At 38.5% G+C, this 19,445-nt stretch overlaps 1 protein-coding gene across 1 annotated transcript in view; it reads left to right on the top strand.

Moving 5' to 3' along the window:
- Nucleotides 1-10,502: 10,502 nt before the first annotated feature.
- Nucleotides 10,503-19,445, top strand: part of ALK (ALK receptor tyrosine kinase) — a 1,046,930-nt gene continuing 1,037,987 nt past the window's right edge. Inside the window, exon 1 of the mRNA XM_051976205.1 lies at nucleotides 10,503-11,496. Within this exon, the coding sequence (XP_051832165.1) occupies nucleotides 10,739-11,496 (758 nt within the window). The 5' untranslated portion in view covers nucleotides 10,503-10,738. The remainder of the gene's footprint in view (nucleotides 11,497-19,445) is intronic.

Consider the following 19,445-nt stretch of genomic DNA (forward strand, 5'->3'; position numbering starts at 1 on the left):
CAAAACAATTGATTTACATCCATGACCTCTAAGGTAGATTCCTAATTGTCCTAATAACGATAAAGATTTTAAGAATTGCATGTATCATCTTCCTACAAGGTAAAAAATTCAATCTTCTTGAATCCTTTGTGATTTCTCTTTCATGTTTTCCTTTTTTCCTTCTCTGCAGTCTTATGTTTGAATGTCAAATTTTCTGTTTAACTCTAGTCTTTTCAATAGGAATGCTTAAGAATCCTCCATTTCAATTTTTTTCTCTTGAAGGATTATACCCAGTTTTTCTGAGTATGTTTGGTTGAAATCATAGTTCTTTTGCCTTCCAGAAAATTATAACTCAAACCCTTAACTCATCATATGGAATCGACTAAAAATTTGTGTAATTCTGACTGTGGTTCCAAAATATTTGGATTGTTTCTTTCTAGATGCTTCCAATAATTGTATCTTGATCCAACAGTTTTGGAATTTGACTATGATATTCCTGGAAGTTTTTATTTGGGGTTCTGTTCAGGAGATAAGTGATGGATTCTTTAATTTTTTACTTGACCTCTCAAATTTAAGATAGGGCAGTTTACTTTATAGTTTCTTGAAATATGATATTTAGCCTTTTCTCTTGTTCATGGCTTTCAGGTTGTCTAATAATTCTTAAATTGTATTTCCTTGATTGACTTTTCTGGTCAGTTGTTTTTCCAATGAGGTATTTCACATTTTTTCTTTCTTTTTTATTCTTTTGACTTTTTAAAATTGTTTCTTGATATTTTATGTGGTCATTAGCTTCCTCATGTCCAAGTCTAACTTCCAAGGAATTATTTTCTTTAGTGAACTTTTATGCCTCTTCTCCTTTTAGTCAATTAAGTTTCTTAAAAGTTTCTTCAGTGTTTTTGTGCATTTTTTTTTACTAATCTGTTAATTCTCTTTTCATAATTTTCTTGCATCCAATTCTCATTTCCTTTCCTATTTTTCCTGTAATACTCTTATCTCTTTCTAGAATTGTCCTACAAATTCTTATTAGGCTATGTTTAATTAGCATTTTTTTTTCTTTGAGGCTTTAGTTGTAGCTGTTTTCACATTGTTGTCTTCTTTGGAATTTGTGTCTTGGTCTTCCCTGCCACATAGTAATTTTTTATAATCGAGTTTTTGTTTTTTCCTTTTCCTTTTCCTTTTCCTTTTTTTTTTTTTTTTGGCTATTTGTTAATTTTCTCAGCCTATTTCTTAATTTTGAACGTTATGGTAAAGTTGGGTTCCACTCACCTGGAAATGGGGAAGCATTATCTTGAACTTCAGGTTTTTGGGGGGATAGGGACTGCTGTTTTCAGAGGTAGTTCTGGGAGTCTGCAAGTTTTTGGTATCTCCAAGGTGGTATAACTCAAGGAGAGGTGTGGTTACTATTTTCTTGGTCTTCACTTTGATTTATCCAAGAAGGGCTTCTACTACCATGAAGCCATAAAATACTGACACTCCTCTTGGCTCTAGAGCTATGACCAGGTCTGGTATCCTACAGCTGCTGATGTTCCTCTCTATCTTAGACCTGTGACCATCTTTTTTGACTAAGCACATGTGCTTCTCTCCATCTTGGTACTACAACTCAGAACTTCATATGGGCAATAGAGTTATTAGCCAGTGCCAGCAAAGAGTCCCCTGTGTAATCTCTTTCTGAACAGTTATCTGATTCCTTATCATCTCTGAGACAAGAGCTCCTAGAGCTGCTACTCTTGCTGCTGATTTAGCCATGTCCACTTCTACTGTTGCTACTATTGTTTATATTCAACATCACCCCTTGCCCTGAAATTACAGACCTATTTGGCTGACCCTCTAAATTGTGTTAAGCTGGGAAAAATATTTTACCTTGACCTTTTTTTGGTTCTGATGCTCCAGATTTGATTCAATGAATTATTTTAAAGTTGTTTGGAAGGGAACAGTTTGAGAGTTCAACTACATTGCTGCCTCTCTTCCACCATCTTGTCTTTTCCACTCTTTAACTTCTCTGGCCCTCAATGTTTTTCTCCATTTGCAAAGTGTGAGAGAATTAGGTTGTTTGTGAGTTTCCTTCTAGCTCTAAGTCTCTGATGCTATAAATAGGAGGCAGTTTTGGAATTTGTAAAGTCTTAGAGGTAAAGTCCAGCACTGTAAATTTATTGCCAAATGCCTCTTTCCTTGGCTGAATGATCAATCAATAAGCATTAACTATTTATCAACAATCACTCAAGAAGTATATCTTCTTTAATGTCATTTTATCTGATAAAACCATGTTGGTTTCTCATGTTTAATTATTTGACAGTGCCAAGGATTTGAGTGGCATGAACTTTCTTAACCTGATATTTACAAGCTGAAACTCCTAGGAGATAGTGATTGAAACTCCTTTGAAAGCAGTTGGCAGGTAACTTTCCAGGGTTTGCCATTTCTTCAGGGTCTGTACAACAAACAAGAGTAGTAGTCTGTGGCTGGGATGAGGAGTGTAGCTATTCTCCAGATTCCTTGTGTTTATTTGCTCATTGGTGGTAATCAGTGGTTGGTATTTGTAGTAGTTGAGGTGACATTCCCCTTATTTATAGGAACTGTTTCTTTAGATTATGACTTTAGGGGCTGGTTTGGAAGCAAAATTGATGGTCCAGGGTAAGGATGTTGCTCTTGGACTCTGGGTTCTAGGCTGTCTTGGCCAAAGTCTGAGTGGAGATAATGGCAGAATTTCATTGCTTGGCATTTATTGTACTTCATATCTATCTCAGGATACCTTATGATTTCATCTAGGGTAGTTTGTCTGCCAAATATGTAGAGGTAAGTTAGCATCTGGTGGGGATGATGGATTCTTCTCTATAAGGATTGTTTCCTTAGATAATGGCAGCAAGAGTTAGAATGAAAGCAAAACCAGAATTTTGAGAGCCCAGGGCCACCTCTCTGCCATTGTAATTCATTAAAGCTTATTGTTGTCCTTCATCCTTGAAGAGAGCCAAAATGATATCACTATGTTAGAGTCAAGTTACATTGTGTCCAACTGTCTGATCATACCAATATGAGCTCAGAATGCTCTACCACAGGTCAGATCAAATTGTCCATGTGAACATTTGATGTGTATTTTCTAAATGTGCACATCTTGCATTTCTTTTGAGTTACTTCAATTTGGCCTTGCTCATAGAGCACAGCACCTTTTCTGATTAGGGCATGCCATGCTATGCAGTCCTATGTCCCATAATCAATTCCAAAACTCTTTAAAGAGATTTTGAGAGTGTCCCTGTATCAGTTTTTATGACCACCATGTGAGCACTTGCCTTGTGTGAGTTCTTCAGAAAATAGTCTTTTTTGACAAGTATACATTTGGATTTGAATAATGTGGCCACCCCAATGGAGTTGTGTTCTCTGCAATAGAGTTTAAATGTTTGGCAGTTTGGTTTGAGAAAGGACCTCAGTGCCTTATCCTGCCCAGGTGATCTTCATCGACTTCCTAAGGCAATTTAAATAGAAGTAATTCAGTTTCCTGGCATGGTGCTGCATACTGTCCAGGTTTCACAGGCATACAACAATGAGATCAGCATAATGGCTCTGTAGACTTCCAATTTGGTAGTCAATCTAATGCCTCTTTTCTCCTACACTTTTTCTTTAGAGTCTCTCAAATACAGCTAGATCTGGCAATGTGTATGTCAACCTCATTATCAATGTATACATCCTTGGAAAGTATGCTGCCAATGTAATGCATTAAATAGAATGATAGTGAATGTGTATATGCTCAGAGACTAAGAGTTTCAATTCTCCTGTATTCTGACCCTAACAGACCTCTCCTAGAATTTTATAATCAGGTGTGATTGCCATTGTTTAAGAAAGATATGGATAATCTGTGTATTGTCTGGAAACTAGAAAGAGCTTTGAATTAATGACACATAGAGGCCTATTTGAAGGAAGTAGGTGTGTTTATATGGAAAAAAAGACAAATTAATTTTAAGTGTCTTTCTATTTTAATTGTCTTATGAAAATCCTGAAAATCACCTGGCAGGATAAGGCACATTGCCAGTGAAATCCTGGGAAAATCGCTTAACATTTTTGTACACTAGACAACTGTCTAAAGTGAATATTTACAGATTTACATTAGCAGAGAAAGTTACATCAAGTAGAAATTAAACCATAAAATAACAGGTCCAATCTTCCCTCTACCCCAATTGTGGCTTAGGGTAGCCAGGTGGCTCAGTAGATAGACTACTGGGCCTGAAGTCAAGAAGATCTGAGTTCCAATTTGGCCTCAAGATTCTTACTACTTGTGTGACCCTGGACAAGACACTTAACCCTTTTTGCCTCAGTTTTCTCACCTGTAAAATGAGTTGCAGAAGGAAATGGCAAGTCATTCTAATATCTTTGCCAATAATTACCTCCTAAAAGATGTCATAAAGAGTCAGTTATGATTGAAACATCTAAATAGTAACAAATAGTAACAAGAGGGCCTGGCACAAGAAATGAATCAATATGAATATATCAAGTCTCTACTATACACAAGGCACTGTGCTAGATCCTTGGACTAGAAAGACAAAAACAAAGCAGTCCCTGCTCTCAGGGATGTTATATTCTATAAAAGGGAAACTAAGTATGTATGAAGTGATTACAAAGTAATTTTTGGAGTGGGCTTTAAGGAAACTAGGGATTCTAAGAGGAAAAGGATTATGAAACATATATATATATGCATATATATGTACACACATATAAGGTAGATTGTAAGACATATATGAAATATAGGATAGATAGATATAAATTGTAGGAGAAATATATGGATTGTAATGTGTATATATACACTATATATTAAACATGGATTATAAGGTGTATAATGTAAAATAGATTATAGATTTGTATTATATGTAAAACATATGATATATATTTATACAAAATATGGATTACAGGATATATAGAGGATATATAATTATAAAACTTATATGTGAAATATAAGATTTGTGTATATATATAATGTAGATTTAATACATGTGATATATACACATATGGATTATAGGATACATGAATTATAGAATATATATCTAACCATGCATATATCTTTTATATGATACATAATACATGTATATATGTATATGTGTGTGTATATATATATATATTAGAGAAAGAGAGGAGAAACACACAGAAACAGAAAGAGACCTTTTAGTCCAAGTTCTTACTTTGTCAATGAGGAAACTGAAGATCTAGGAAGAAATACATTTAACCATGGTGGGAAAATCTCTGCAAAGGCATAGAGAAAAAAGTTGTAGTATTTCAAGGATTATTTTTTGAAAGAGATACCATTTTCACTTGGGAACAGAGTAAGGGAATATTAGTTCTTTTATCTTTTAAAAATACCTCTGTAGGAAAGAAATAGATAGCAATTGTTAGCAGTATAGTACTTTCTTTTGAGCTAACTCCCAAAATATTCTCACTGGTAGCCTGATCCTCAAAGGACAGCTAGGGTTCTAGAAGGAACTCTGTTGCTCATTTAAGGGAAAGTCTCAAATAGCTTTAGTCAATAGAATTTATTTATGTGATATAGTGCGAATAGTTTGTAGACAACTTTCCTCAAAAGCTCAGGATACACTCTCTCCCTGGCACACACAAGTATTCTGGGAAGAGTGGTCTCATACTTAAACAATAAAGGTAGCAAGGTATGTATGTAAAGGACATATGTGGCAAAGGGGCATCTTGAGAATCCTAAAACTAGGAGTCTATTTCTTCCCTTTAAGGTGTGCTCATGTAATTTCTCTTGGGTGTAGTTCTCTGTTGGGTTTTAAGAATTGGTGTCTTTCTAGAGTCCATATCTGGTACTCTCTTAGGTGAATCGAGGGTCTACTTCCTCTGAATCTGCTTCCTCCTTTTTGTATATTCTTGTATCTCTTTGTATCTGTGTTTGTTTTTAGTCTTTCTCATTAAATCTTCTAGTTATGCTTAGATCCTGGACAATATTTCAGTTTCCTATACTTCCTACCATCTACTTACCCATCCCATCTCCCATTTTCTTTCTTTCAAGCACAAAACTCTTCTCCCTAGTCCTGACCCTACTGTATGTATTGTCTTTCTCTTTTAGAATATTCCTGGAAGGTAGGGAATATTATTATTTTCTAATGTGCCTGGTACATAGTAACAAGTTAATAATTTTAAAATTGTTTTTTCTCTATTCTTGTTGTATTGTCACATGACCAGAAGAACTTATCTAGGGAGAAGAGAAAAAAATTCTTTTTTTCCTCTGAATGACTTCCTGGCTTGACTCCACCTGAAACTCTCAACTTGGGAACTAAAATCTCTGACCCCTAGAGTAGTTAGACCACTGATTCTCGACTTCCTCTGTGATATAAGCTGATTGGTTTGTTTGGCTAGTCAATCAAGATTTATCTTTCTGGTCTAATCAAAGAGATCCATTACTCTCAGACAATCTTGTTTTCATATATGTCAGTAATTGAGTGATTCTATAACTAAATCAAAGAAGCATTGTCACTTGTTAAAGGTAGCTTCCATAGAATATTTTATCAATTGATGATTAAGATGGGTAGAACTATATCTCTTGTATTGACATTTTTCCTTTCCTTCCCTTTTCTTCCCTTTCTTTCCCTTCCCTTCCCTTTCATTTCCTTCCCTTCCTTTCCTTTTATTCTTTTCCTTTCTTTCCTTTTTCTCTTTTCTTTACCTTCTCTTCCTTTCCCTTCCCTTTTCTTTTCATTTCCTCTTTTGTCCCCTTCTTTCTTTATATTACACTCTCTTCTCCTAAATCACAAGTTAAAATGTGTCTTCAATAATTAGTGACTCCAGATCCATGAACTATCACTTTTTCTCTGAAAGGGTAAGTTCAGATTCCTGGAGATGGAGATCTAATATGTTGCTCTCTTACCTCTTCCTTTTATTAGGTTTAGGACATATTGTCATTCTCTTTATCTGTTTTCTCAGTTGTCAAGAACAGGGCTTTAGTAGTGAGAAAATAGATGTATCCTCTCCAAATCCTCTTCTCAAAAGGCAAATGCATGCCATTTGATCTAGTCTCTAGAGGGCAGAGATAATTATATTTTTCTGCCTGAGGAGGAGGTGGGGCTTAAGGTTAATTAAACATTAGATAATAATTTGAGCTAAATTAGAACAGAAATTTTTAACCCTTTTTGTGTCATGGAACTTTTGGGGAGCATATGGAACTCCCCTATCCCAAAATGTTGTTAAATGCATAAAGTAAAATAAGATCACAAAACACTTAAAAATTATTAAATATGTTTTTTAAAATGAGTTTAAAATTAAGAACCCCTGACCTACATTAGATAAATCAAATATATAATATTAATTGTTCAAAGGCATGAATGCAACATGGTAGGAGGGATCTGGGCACACAGGATGAGTGAAGGATCAAGTCTCTGCAGCCCCCTAGTGGTCACTTACTTAACATGATGGTTAGTTTACTGAGATCTCCTCAGGAATATTAATGTGTTTGGATTAGAAGCATCTTCATCCTTGGGGAGGTGCTCCCAGATAGAGTGCTGACACCTAGAAGCAAATACACTTTGAAAATAAGTGTAAATGGATGCAGGAGCAGGGAAGACATACATTTCCTCTTAATTTCCAAAGACAGAGGTTTTCTTTCATCTCCTCTTTGCTTTAGAGAAATAAAACATGACTGGTAGGGCAGAGAAGATTGTTTAGTTTTATAGGCATAGTTGGCCAAGATCTGGACATGGAACTGAGAATCTGGGTATCAATCCATGTGTGACACTGGGTAAGTTAATTAGTTATAAAATCTATGTTCTATTTTGCTTTACTGAAAACAACTCTTTTCCCCCACAATAGGGACTTGTTTTTTCCACTTAATTTTTAGCCCTTTCTTCTTCTCCTTGTCTTACCTTTTCTCTAATTCACCCTCCCCCATTAGACTAACAAAGTAAGTATGGTCATTCTGAAATCCTGGGAGAGAATGTCTAATTTAATCAAGTGTGCTACCAATTAGAGGCACCCCAAGCCAATTCCACTTATGGGTATCTTGTACCTTCTTTTATCATAAAGGCAGCTGTTGGCCAGAAGATGGTCAAGGGATTTGTTTTGAATAAATCCATTCCTTGATTACTCCCTCCTTAAAAAAAATAATAATACTGTCCTACTTTGTGTTGGGAAGAAGAAAGCTTATAGGGGCAGGGACAGGAAGGGAGTAGTAAGAAGTTCCATTTTGCATATAAGTTAATTGAAGCAGAGATTTCTGAACTGTCTCATTTTAAAAGCCAAATGAAAATACTGACAGATAGATTCAATTCCTGACTCACTTAAATTTTTGTTATATATTTTTCTTTGTCTTTAGTCTTTGACTTTACTCTTGAAAAGAGCCACTCAAAAACAATATTCAATGTGAAATTAATAGTAAAGAGTGATGACCTCTATTTATTTTAAGGTTGTTTAGAACAGGTTGATTTTTAAAGTTGGCTTATTAAATTTTGGTTATGAAGAAAAATGCTGCCTTGATTTATATTGTTAAAATGATTATTTAGGCTATTGTGCTTTTCAATTATTTTCCATTTTTGTGTGTGTTCAAATACTGTTGACTTTTTAAAAAAATATAAAACTAAATTTCAATTATCCAGATAGCAAAAATAAATAGAGAAATACTTTTCAGGAAGAGTCCTGTGAAAAGGGCATATATTTAGGACGCATTAATTCCGGGGAGAGGGGGGAATTCTGGAGAAATATTTTTCTTGAGAATCAGTACAGTTGAACTTAATCGTAATCTATTTTGTCCCAAACTAGAAATTTAGATGATTCTATCTTTGCTATTTCCCACAGAATGATGATAATTTGAATATTTTAGCGGAGTAATAACTTTTTCTGGCTTGTTAATCTATTTATACCATCAACTTTGCAGTATTCCAAACTCAAAAACCTTATAAATCATTTGTTCAATTTCCTCATTCTTACATCTAAGGAAATCATGGAGCAGCATCTTTTGTCTCCAAATCTAATACTCTTTCCAGTCCCCTACTTCTCTCCCGTCTCCTCTCCCCTTCCCTCCCCCCCCCCCTCTTGGGATAGGCTTATGTCTGAGGACACATTGGGTTCCCAGAAATAAGATCAGAAGGATCCATTAAAATGATGAACGAGTCCCATACAGATCCTGTTTTGGGCTTGCAAGCCAGAAAGCTCATCATTGACAAATCCTGCAGCCCCCTTTCGGTTTTTATTCAGAAACTAGCTTTCTTTAAGTCTGATCCACTTAATCTCTCAGTGCATAATTAGGAAGAGTGCCTGATTGTGTATTCCACTTCGAGTGTTCTCATTTGCTTAAAACACTGAATCTGACTGTTCACACATCAGTGAAATTGAGCAGAGAAGGAGGCTGGGGAGGCGGGGGACCGCGGTGTACTGGGCGGGCCTGCAGCTTTTCTCAATGAAAATGTTCGCTGCCGCCCAGTCCTGGATCTGCTTTGCATATCAGCTGTTCTCGCCACCTCATTGGCTGACGGGAACAGGGCCCGGGCGTGACGCTAGCGTTTCGTTGCGTGCCTGGGTTGTGGCGGGCAGTTGGAGCCTGTCGGACCCCCGCCCCTCCATCTTTCTCCCGCCCCCTTTCTCCCAGATCCCGCTCACTGCCATCTGCAAGTGGCTGTCGGAACGGGCAGATGCGATCCAGCGGCTCCCAGGGGCGGCAGCGGCAGGCAGGAGCAGCTGCCACCTCCTGCACCGCCGCTTCTCGCGGAGCCGCGGAGCAGTGAGACGCCTCCTGGACAGCCAAAACGATCTAGGGGCGTGAGGGGTGGTCTGGGGGGTGGGGAAGAGAAGCTGGGTGGGGAGGGAGAAGCGGGAGAGGAAGAAGGCAACGGGGGACATTTCGGGCTCCCAGACGCCGAATACCTTCAGCTGTTTGCACTCACTGGTCGCTGCATTCGTTCTTAGAAACTCCGAGGAGCCTAACATGTAGTAGAACGAGGAAGAAGGGGAAAACTTAGTGAGTAAAGGCAGGATGCAGTGACCAGGGAGGGAGCCTTTGCTTTGCGTTGTGAGCTGAAGGGCTCTCTCCGAAGCATCCACCCGGACCCTGGAAGTTTTGCTCCCAGGAAAACCCAGAGGGTTAAACCTTGCGACGGCGGATAAAAAGGAGCTGACAGGAAAAAAAGGCAGTCCCCTTCGATTCCCTAGCTTGGTCTTTCCTCCTGTACCCCGAAGCCAGCTCCCTGAGTGGTCGGATAAGCGAACCAAAGAAGCTAAAAAAAAATATAGGAGGTTCCCTGGATAGAGAGAATCTCCATCCTAAAACCTACCATTCTCTGGATTGAAAGTTGCAAAGAATTCAAGGGGATCAGGAGAGGGAAAATTGCCTCCAAATCCCTCTCTACTCTTCCACCAAGACTTTTTTCCTCCTCTTTCTGTCTCTGCTGCTAGAGGTTTCGAACAGAAGCCCTGTTGTTGTGGGAGAGGAGCGCTCCGTGGAGGAGAGAGGTGAAGGGGTCCCAGCTGGCGAGTTCAAAGCACCAGGACGGATTTCTGCGCTCCTTCCTGCGCTCACGCTCCCTCCCCTTCCCTAAAAGCTCTCCCTCCCACTCTCCCTCAGCTTGTGATCGCATCCTTGGTAGGGGCATCAAAAGCATCCAGGAGTGACTGAGCTCACAGTTCCAGCGGAAGGAGAGCATCACGGACCTCAGAGGCTGCTCTCTCTCCTAGTGCTTGGGGTGGGTTTTGGAGGGTGGGCAGGTGAAAAGCGCCGTAGAATCCAGTGAAAAATATTTGGCTGTTCTCCCCGATCCCTCTTTTTGCCTTCCTCTCAGTCTGGGACAAAATGCGAACACCTAAAATGTTTCCTTCAGCGGTGCTGCCACCTCTGCTGTTAGTATTGCTGGTTTCAATCCCTTGCTCGCTGGGCTTGGACCCTTTTGGCTTCCACTCCGCCAGTTCCCCCGCGACGGAACAGCCCCAACCCCAACAGCAGCAGCCCCGACAGCAGCGGCAGACCCAGCAGCAGCGCGAGCCACTTAGCTATTCCCGACTCCAGAGGAAGAGCCTAGCTGTGGACTTCATTGTGCCCTCGCTATTCAGGATCTATGCCCGGGACCTGCTACTGTTGCTTCCATCGGCACCAGGAGACAGCCTACCCGAGGCGCGTAGTTCTCTGGCACTGGACTGCTCACCCTTGCTGCTGCTGCTTCTGAGGCGTCCGGGTGTACCCAGGACTGCTGTTCTACCCCCGCTACCACCTGGAGGACGAGTGCTGTCCAAGGTCCTGAAGGGTGGTTCTGTGAGGAAGCTCCGCAGGGCCAAGCAGCTGGTGCTGGAAGTTGGCGAGGAGGCAATCTTAGAGGGCTGCACAGGGTCCGCCACCAGTCCTCCGGAGCAGGCGGCTGTGGCCACGGCAGGAATGTTAGAGTTTAACCTCACCGAAATGTTCAGTTGGTGGGTTCGCCACGGCGAAGGACGGCTGAGAATCCGTTTGATGCCAGAGAAGAAGGACTCTTTGCCAGGCAGAGAAATAAGACTGTCTGCAGCAATCAGAGCCTCCCAGCCTCGTCTATTTTTCCAAATCATAAGGAAGGGTGAGCTGTCCCTGTCTGCATGTTCTATCACTTTATTTTTTGCTTTTATTCTTATTTGTGATTGACACTTCCCTTCCCCCCCCCTCCAAATTTCCAGATCCAAAGCATTTAGTTCTTAACCGCCTTTCTTTCTTCTACTTCCTAAGCGCGAATGCCCAGACAGAATTTCTTTCCTTTACTCCTCCTGAAGGTGGCAACTTCCTGGGAACCTTCCCCTGTGGCACCAAGGCTTCTAGAAAAGTTTCCTACTCTCGGGAGCTAGCGGAGCACTGCAATAATCTTTCAGTGTGGGATACACTGGATTAGAAGTATAACTGGGAAGCTCTTCCCTTCTCGCCCACCCCCTACTGGAAGGTAGAAATAATTTTTTTCTCTTAAAGATAGAGACTTAATCCTCATCTTCAAAGGAACGTTTAGAACTTGTTCTCGGCCTCTTCTTCAGCCATCCACCTTCTCACCATAAGCCGTTGTGCTCCCTATAACAAAAACCAGTGATATAGAAAATGCTTTAAAATATCTCAGGGAAGGAGTTGTTATTATTGCTGTTGGCACTTTTCTCTCCTTAAAAACACAAGTGACATAGTGGGATCTGTCTTGCTTCTGTAGATTTATCCTTTTTCCTCCTTGTGATTCAACTCCCTCTCCTCTCAACTTCCCAGAGCCCTTCTAAGGTCCTCAGAGGAGTTAGAGAACACCAAAAGGCATGGGGATTGGGGAGGATAATTGCCTTTCTTGAGTTGTAGGTAAGAGAGAACGTTAGCTCCCTATTTTTTGCTCTTGTTCTCCTTATCCCCAATTTCTGAAAATTATCTGCAACAACACTCAGTGGCATAACCTGGCAGGCCTCAACACTGCAGATTTTTTCTTCTGGGGACTCCTGCAATGCTGACAGTCTTTTATCTCCTAACCAGTTTTATTCAGGGTTGTATTTAGAGGGGGAATGATCCACCTTCTTATTCTTCTCAGAGTATCCATTCACTAGAACAAGTGAATTTGGCTGGGTGTTGTGTAAGTTTGAATAAAATGAAATATATAAAGAAAAATAAACACGCTGTAAAAATCATCTCTAAGGAACCTATGCTAATTCAATTAAACAAATCTAGTTCTTTTGATTATCTGCCTCTTCAGGACTATATGAAATTCAAATGCTCTGCTGGTTAAAAATGCTCTTCATTAACTGAACTGAAGGAATGGGGAAGGAAGACCTATTGTGTAGCAACAAGTATGCTCAGATGACCCCTCCTCTATTCTCTCAAACACACACACACACACACACACACACACACACACACACACTCCCTCTACATCCAGAACAGCAGGCAAATTTAGAAGCTGGGGTTAGCAGATAAATACTTTCTTGTCACTACATAGAAAAGCAGTACTAGCATGCCCCTCTCCTGGAGAAAACAGTTTGGATGCATATTTCAGCTTGACTGCTCAGGGCATTGGGGCTTAGTGTAGCTTCTTTGTTATCTGATGTTGAGCTCATCCAAGCTGGGGGTGGGGTAGGATAGGATTGGGGAAAGGGTTAGGGTTTGAGAAGTATGGCTAGACTATATCTTTTCTGGCAGCAGAAGGGTTGATATGGGAGAAATTATCTTTTTATCCTTGATACTTTCATAATGAAATGTTGGATTTAATTTTTGTTGTTATTGTTGGTATTATTTATTATTATGAAATGCATTTGTTTACTTAATCATTTTATGTATGATCATTATAATGAATAGCTCTACTGATTTGAGGAGGAAATTGAAATTTTCTCCATTTTCATTTATACTTGTCTTGCTTCTGGACACCAGGACATTTTTTTTCAACCAATCATATAATTCCTGCAAGCCCTGGCATACCTTATATTAGGTGTCATCAGAGAATATTAGGTCTTAGGCATGAGTTATCCTCTTTACATACATAAATGTGTTTCAAATTGATATGTATATACATTGCAGATATAAGTAATGTTTCTTAGTCATACATATAGATGTAGGGAATATACTTAAGAAATACATTTTGCTTTGAATTGATAGGGAAGGGGTATTCTTATGTTCATTGTCTCAAAGGGATATAGATAAGTCCCAGAACTGATTTTTGGCTTGCATCACGGCAAAAAATTTTCTAAATATCCTAAGTCCTCCTGCACCATGGTCCACTTGGCAGCAGGACCAAACCTTTCTGCATCATTTGACATAGCCAGCAGGGGTTGCTTTCAGAAAGGAGCACTTTAGTGGCCAGAAATTTTGGCCAAGAGTTTTTCAGCAAGATAGAGATCAAATGATTATTGATGAGATTGAAAAAGACACTAACTGTAACTGAATGAGCTTTGCTTGACCTGTGGATAGATGGGTTGCCTTATTGAATAGTGCTTCTGTCCACTTAACCACCATTCCCCTTGAGATTCATTTTGTTGCTTGGAACAGGTTGAATTTTTCATCACATTGCCTTCCTCTAAAGTAGTTGGTGGTATAGGAGCTCCACCATCCTACCTATCAAATTTCCTTTACATAAAAGACTTCAGAGAAGCTTACCATGGCTTCTCAGAATTCTCAGTGGCTATTTCAGAGATGAAAAAGCAATCATTAGGCTGTTGCATCACATTTCATGTCTGGATCAGCCTGCAGAGTTGTAGTCCCGTCAATATACATATGTGAAAATCATGCATAAATCTTGCAACTTGAATTGATTTTGCTGTTCATTGTGTTCATATGAATATGACTATTCTCTTGATTTAAAATTTGATCTATATTAAAGGCATTTTAATAACATGCTGTCTGTGAAAGTAAGCATTTGATTTTTTTTCTCAAGGAAAACTGGTACAATGTGGAGAGCTTGGCTCCTTAAATGTAGATTGTTGGTAAACTGTGATAGAAGTTGCCAGTTATTCTGATGGGACTTTTTGATGTTAGGGATGGAGTAGTAACATGGTAGTACTGTTGTTGTGGTCATTCCTCAAAGAAGTTATGGATCTGAGTGAGTCCAAAGGCTCATTGTAAAAAGTAACCCTTCCAAAAAGGAGGTTTCATATCATGAGCAGAGGGCAAAGCAGTGGCTGCCAAGGAACATCTGAGCTAGCTACATTAGAGCTAGTTAAAGGGGATTGTGATTTTGGCCAGCTATGAGTCCCTAAGGGCAACAAATACTCCCAAGAAGGATTGTAAATTTTGACTTGTAATAACATGCCATGTTATCAGTTTTTCTTTGATGAACAACTTTGCATTCAGTAAATGAGATCAGTGCTCTAAGTACATCAGGGAAATCTTTCTGATGCCTGAAAATGATATTCCTCTAAGTATGGAATGGCCTTCCAAGGACAGGAGTAAGGAGAATGTGAGGGATAGACAAGCTATAAGTCTCTATTAATCATTTCTCTAAAAGCCCATTTTATATTTTTTACATGATGAAAAGCCATATGGGAATCACCTTCTGTTACTGGTGCAGCATAACAGTTATTCAATGTAATTCTGAGAGAAAGAGAAAGCCTAGTGGCGTGGGTAACGCCATGAGAAGATCTGGGTTGCTATTTCTAGCTTAAATGATTTGCAAGACTCTGTCAAGCTCTTGAGCCTATGATGAATGAATAGAAGCTGGCTGGGAGGCAAATGTGTTCAAAACTAGAGAGCAGGGTTTTAGTTTTTAACAACTAAAACTATTTAATAATGGGTGGTATGCTGTTACCTATCATTGGAAGAATTAAGTGGGAGCTAGATAGTCAATTATCAAAAATCCCATAGAGTCTATTTCTATTCTGAATGGGAAATTGGACTAAGTGACTTTTAAGGTTCTGAGCAAATCCGTATACTATAAACAACAATAACTTGGGGGAGGAGGGAGTAGACTGCTGGTGAGCAAAACGAATGATAAGCATAGAGTGATGTTAATTCTTCCATCCTGTTTTCTCTCTTGGGAGATAACTCAGCTCTCTTTCTTTTCCTTCTCCTTGACAAAAATTTGCTTATCTACAATATAGCAAGATATACAATATATCTACAATACAATGTGAGTCAATCTTTGTTTCATTTTGGTAAAGGTTTGAAGGGATTGTTGTTTCTCCCTAATATCAGGAGGAGTATGACTTAGGGAAGAAGGGGCTATGACTTCTTCTTCTTCTTCTTCTTATACTAATTGAATGATTTAGGGTAGAGCAAACAGAGAAAGAATCATTCTTTACTCTAATATTCTTGATATTTTTTTGGCTCTGGGGAAACAATCATATCACAAACATTACCTTTCACATACCCAAGTCTCTGTGAACATCTCCATTTTTTGGGGGCGGGGGAGGATAAATTAAAGCTCTCAAAAATGACACAACTTGCAGGAGATGAGTTGGAAAAATTCAACTTACTATAGTTTAGAGAAGATCAGCAAGTCTGATTTAAGGGTTGGAAGGACTGATTTATGATGAAAGATAAAAAGAATTAAATATATATGGCAAAGCTAAGTGGTGATGAAGAGGAAGCCATGGTAACAACCTACAAATCTCTGAAGAGTGAGAATGGCAGAGAAAGAGGAATTATTTAGTGTGGGCCTTAGAAGCACTGGGATGAGGATCACAAATGGTTCAATTTCAGGAAAACATACTTTCCTTTCCAGTGCTTGAAAGCAATTTCCTGACTGTAGAATGATTGGGAAGGGATGGAACATGTGACTAGATAAACTTCCAGTGTACATCATAATTTTTTTAAAAGGTAATTTCAATGATGATAAGTCATAAGAGAAAAAACATAGATCTCAAAAGACTAGGGTTATCAATCTGATTCCTTTTGCATACCATTTTGACCCTATTGCTTCCATGTAGAAAAATTATTCCATCTGTTTTTTAGAGTTGGTTTATAAAAGTTTTATTGATGATAAATTATAAAAGATCACTTTATTTGGCATTTCTGATATCTACATACCTTTCCCCATTTTACAGATCATGAAGTTAAGATCCATTAAAAGAGTTCAAATCACCTTGCAAATCTGGGAATGAGACCTAGATCTTCTAAAACCATTTCAGTTTACTAGACCATGTTACCTTCCTGAAAATACATTGGTAACACTTAAACATATTCATTACGTCTTAAAGATGTAGCCCACACCCTAAAGTACCCTTTGTAAATTAAAAAAAGGAAAATGTATATGTTTATATATCTGTATGTGTCTGTATTACTTGTATGTAGAACATGTGAACATACATACACATATATGCATGCTAGTGGGGGAAGGAGATAAGAATTATAGTTAAGGAAAATTAATTTCTTTATTAGAAAGTTGATCTACTTTCGAGGCCCCTATTATGAGAATGTGACAATACATTTCTCTCAGGGGAAAAAGGAATTGAGAATAACCACAACTATATCTTCTTGTTTTCTGGCATCATGGGAATTTACTAAACTTGCTTTGTGGAGGTTAACAGCTCTGCTGATTAGCATTTTAAAAATAAGTTTTATTGTTTAATGGATTGAATGACTAATACCTCTGACCCTGGCATTTGATGATTCCTTAGTATTTTTATCACTATGATTTAACTTCATGGCACAACTTGGATACGAGAAAGCATTTGATCTTTTTATTGTATGTCATGTTTTTTCTATATATACTACCTCTCCTCCTTGGGATTGATCTTTCCTATGAATTCACTCAACAAAGAAAAAATACAACCCTATTTATTATATTTTAAAATGCTAACTTCTTAATATAATAATACTTTCTTAGATTTATATCACATTTAATACTTTCTAAATGTACCTTTCATACATCATTTCATTTGATCCTACAACAATCCTGGGAAGTAGTTGTTTTTTCCCCATTTTACAGATGAGGAAACTGAAACAAACAAGGGAGTTGTCTAAGATCACACAGCTGAGTAAATGTCTGAGGTTAGATTTGAACTCATATCTTACTGACTACAAATTGGGCAGTCCAATAAATAGGGCAGTAATTATTGCAATTGTAAAGATGAGCAAACAAAGGCTGAGAGAATTTGAATGATTTGTCCAACCATTGGGTAACAGAGCACAAATTAGCATACTAGGTGCTTATAATACATGTTTATTGTTGAAATCACCTCAAAGAATAAGAACAACTAAATATAATTGATTTAAATAAATAATAAAAAGTGGTAGAACCATCAAAACTACTGAAGTATCAACATGAAAACTTCTATCTTACATTATATCCTAAAGGTCAATAGACTAGGATGAATGGAGGCCTAAAAAGAGGTGGTACAGCATGAAAAAATGACTGACACACAATAGTAGTATAGAGAATTACTTGAATTTAATCTTTTAAGGAGCTATTAACTTTTCTTGGCATATGGACAAGTAAACTCTGATATGCTCAAAGTTACCCGATCATTGAGTTTAAATAGATACCTCACCACTAAAAGTCTGAGTCAAATGTACCTAGGAAATATAAATGAATAGGGAATGATGGTGGCATTCATCCTGTTCCTACTAACAAGGATCCTACATCACTCTAAAAGTTTTATCACCAGGAATTCAATATAAAGAATCATTCATATAACACCAAATCACCACTCAATTACTTTCTAATTAATCAGTAAGCATTTACTATGTACAAAGGACTGTGCTAGGCACTGGGAATACAAAGACAGAAAATGAAACAGTTCCTGCCCTGAAAGAGCTTACATTAGATAGCTTGTATATTTAGTGTGAAAATCCATTGGTGGATTTGTAAGTTCTAGCCCTACTCTTATCATGTTAATGAGCTGAACAGATGGGGCAGCTCCTCCCAATCCAAGTCTCAACTATCCATTCTGAAATGGATGGAGTAGAGGCAGATGTGAAATACCACTCAGGTAATTGAAATGAGCCCATTAAGAGTAGTCAAGCCCTTAAGATACCATGATAACTTATAACTTGGGTACTTAGAGTAGAAACTCAGTAAAAGAGAGTGCCTCTTTCCTCACAAAATGCTGTTGAGGTCTATTTAGCATTCACTGAGCATTTTGTATTGGCAGTCATTTTTATTAGTCATTTCTGATCCATTGCCTTCCAAGAGCTAGTATGGTTATTCGTTCCCTCTTTTGTAGAAGAGGAAAAATGGGAAATATGTGTATTGAGAGGGAAAAATCACTTATCTAGGGATCTCATTGAGTCAGTTGAGGATAGTGCTTAAAAGGAGGAGGGGGAAGGGACAATTCCTAAGTCCTAGTCTTAGACCATCAAACCCTCATGCTGTTTGTCCACATAGGGCTGCCAACTTCACTCAACCTTGATGGCTTGTTGTCCCTCATCACAGACAAAGATGGGAATTCATATTAAAGGGAATGCTTTGAAAGGGAGCTGAGTCATTATTGAACTGGAAGAGGGGTGGGGTCAAAATGCCTTCATTTATGAAGCAGCTTTCAGATGGGAATTAATTTTTTCTGTAATAAATGCATCCTTGAACTTTAATGTCTGTCCATTTCTAAGCAAAGGTCTTCCTCAGGGGAAATTCCTGCAGGCTACCCTGAAGCTATATGATGTGCTTTCCAAAAAGTAACAAGCCTGAGAAGCATGTATGAGGAAAGCTCTCTGGGACAAGGACTCCAACCACTTGGTTAATTAAAGCATCTTTGTTCTTTGGACCTTATCTTTCTGGATAAGTAGAACAGGTGCAGGGAGAAGTATATTGCCAGGTTCTCCTGTGGGGAAAGGGAACAGCTAAATGGTAGCCATAAAATAAATATAAGACCTTGGGACAAAAGAAATCAGGACACTCCTAAAGGAAATGAGGCATCAGGCCAAAGGAAAATGAAAAGGTGGGTCTAAATCATTTTATATAGTCGTCTTTTCTCTTTGCCTTTTATTCCGTTTCCATGGGGATCTGAGTTGATGATGGAGTCCACTTAATGAATTCTTATGCCCCTTAGAGTATTCTGTCCTCCAGCCAAACTGGATTCTTTGCCATCTTCTACACCTTTCTACCTCTGCCTTTTCCTTCTGAGCTTTTTGGGCCTTAAATGCTCTGCTTGTCTCC

The sequence above is a fragment of the Antechinus flavipes genome, chromosome 2 (assembly GCF_016432865.1).
Source record: "Antechinus flavipes isolate AdamAnt ecotype Samford, QLD, Australia chromosome 2, AdamAnt_v2, whole genome shotgun sequence".
NCBI classification, from domain to species: Eukaryota; Metazoa; Chordata; class Mammalia; order Dasyuromorphia; family Dasyuridae; genus Antechinus; species Antechinus flavipes.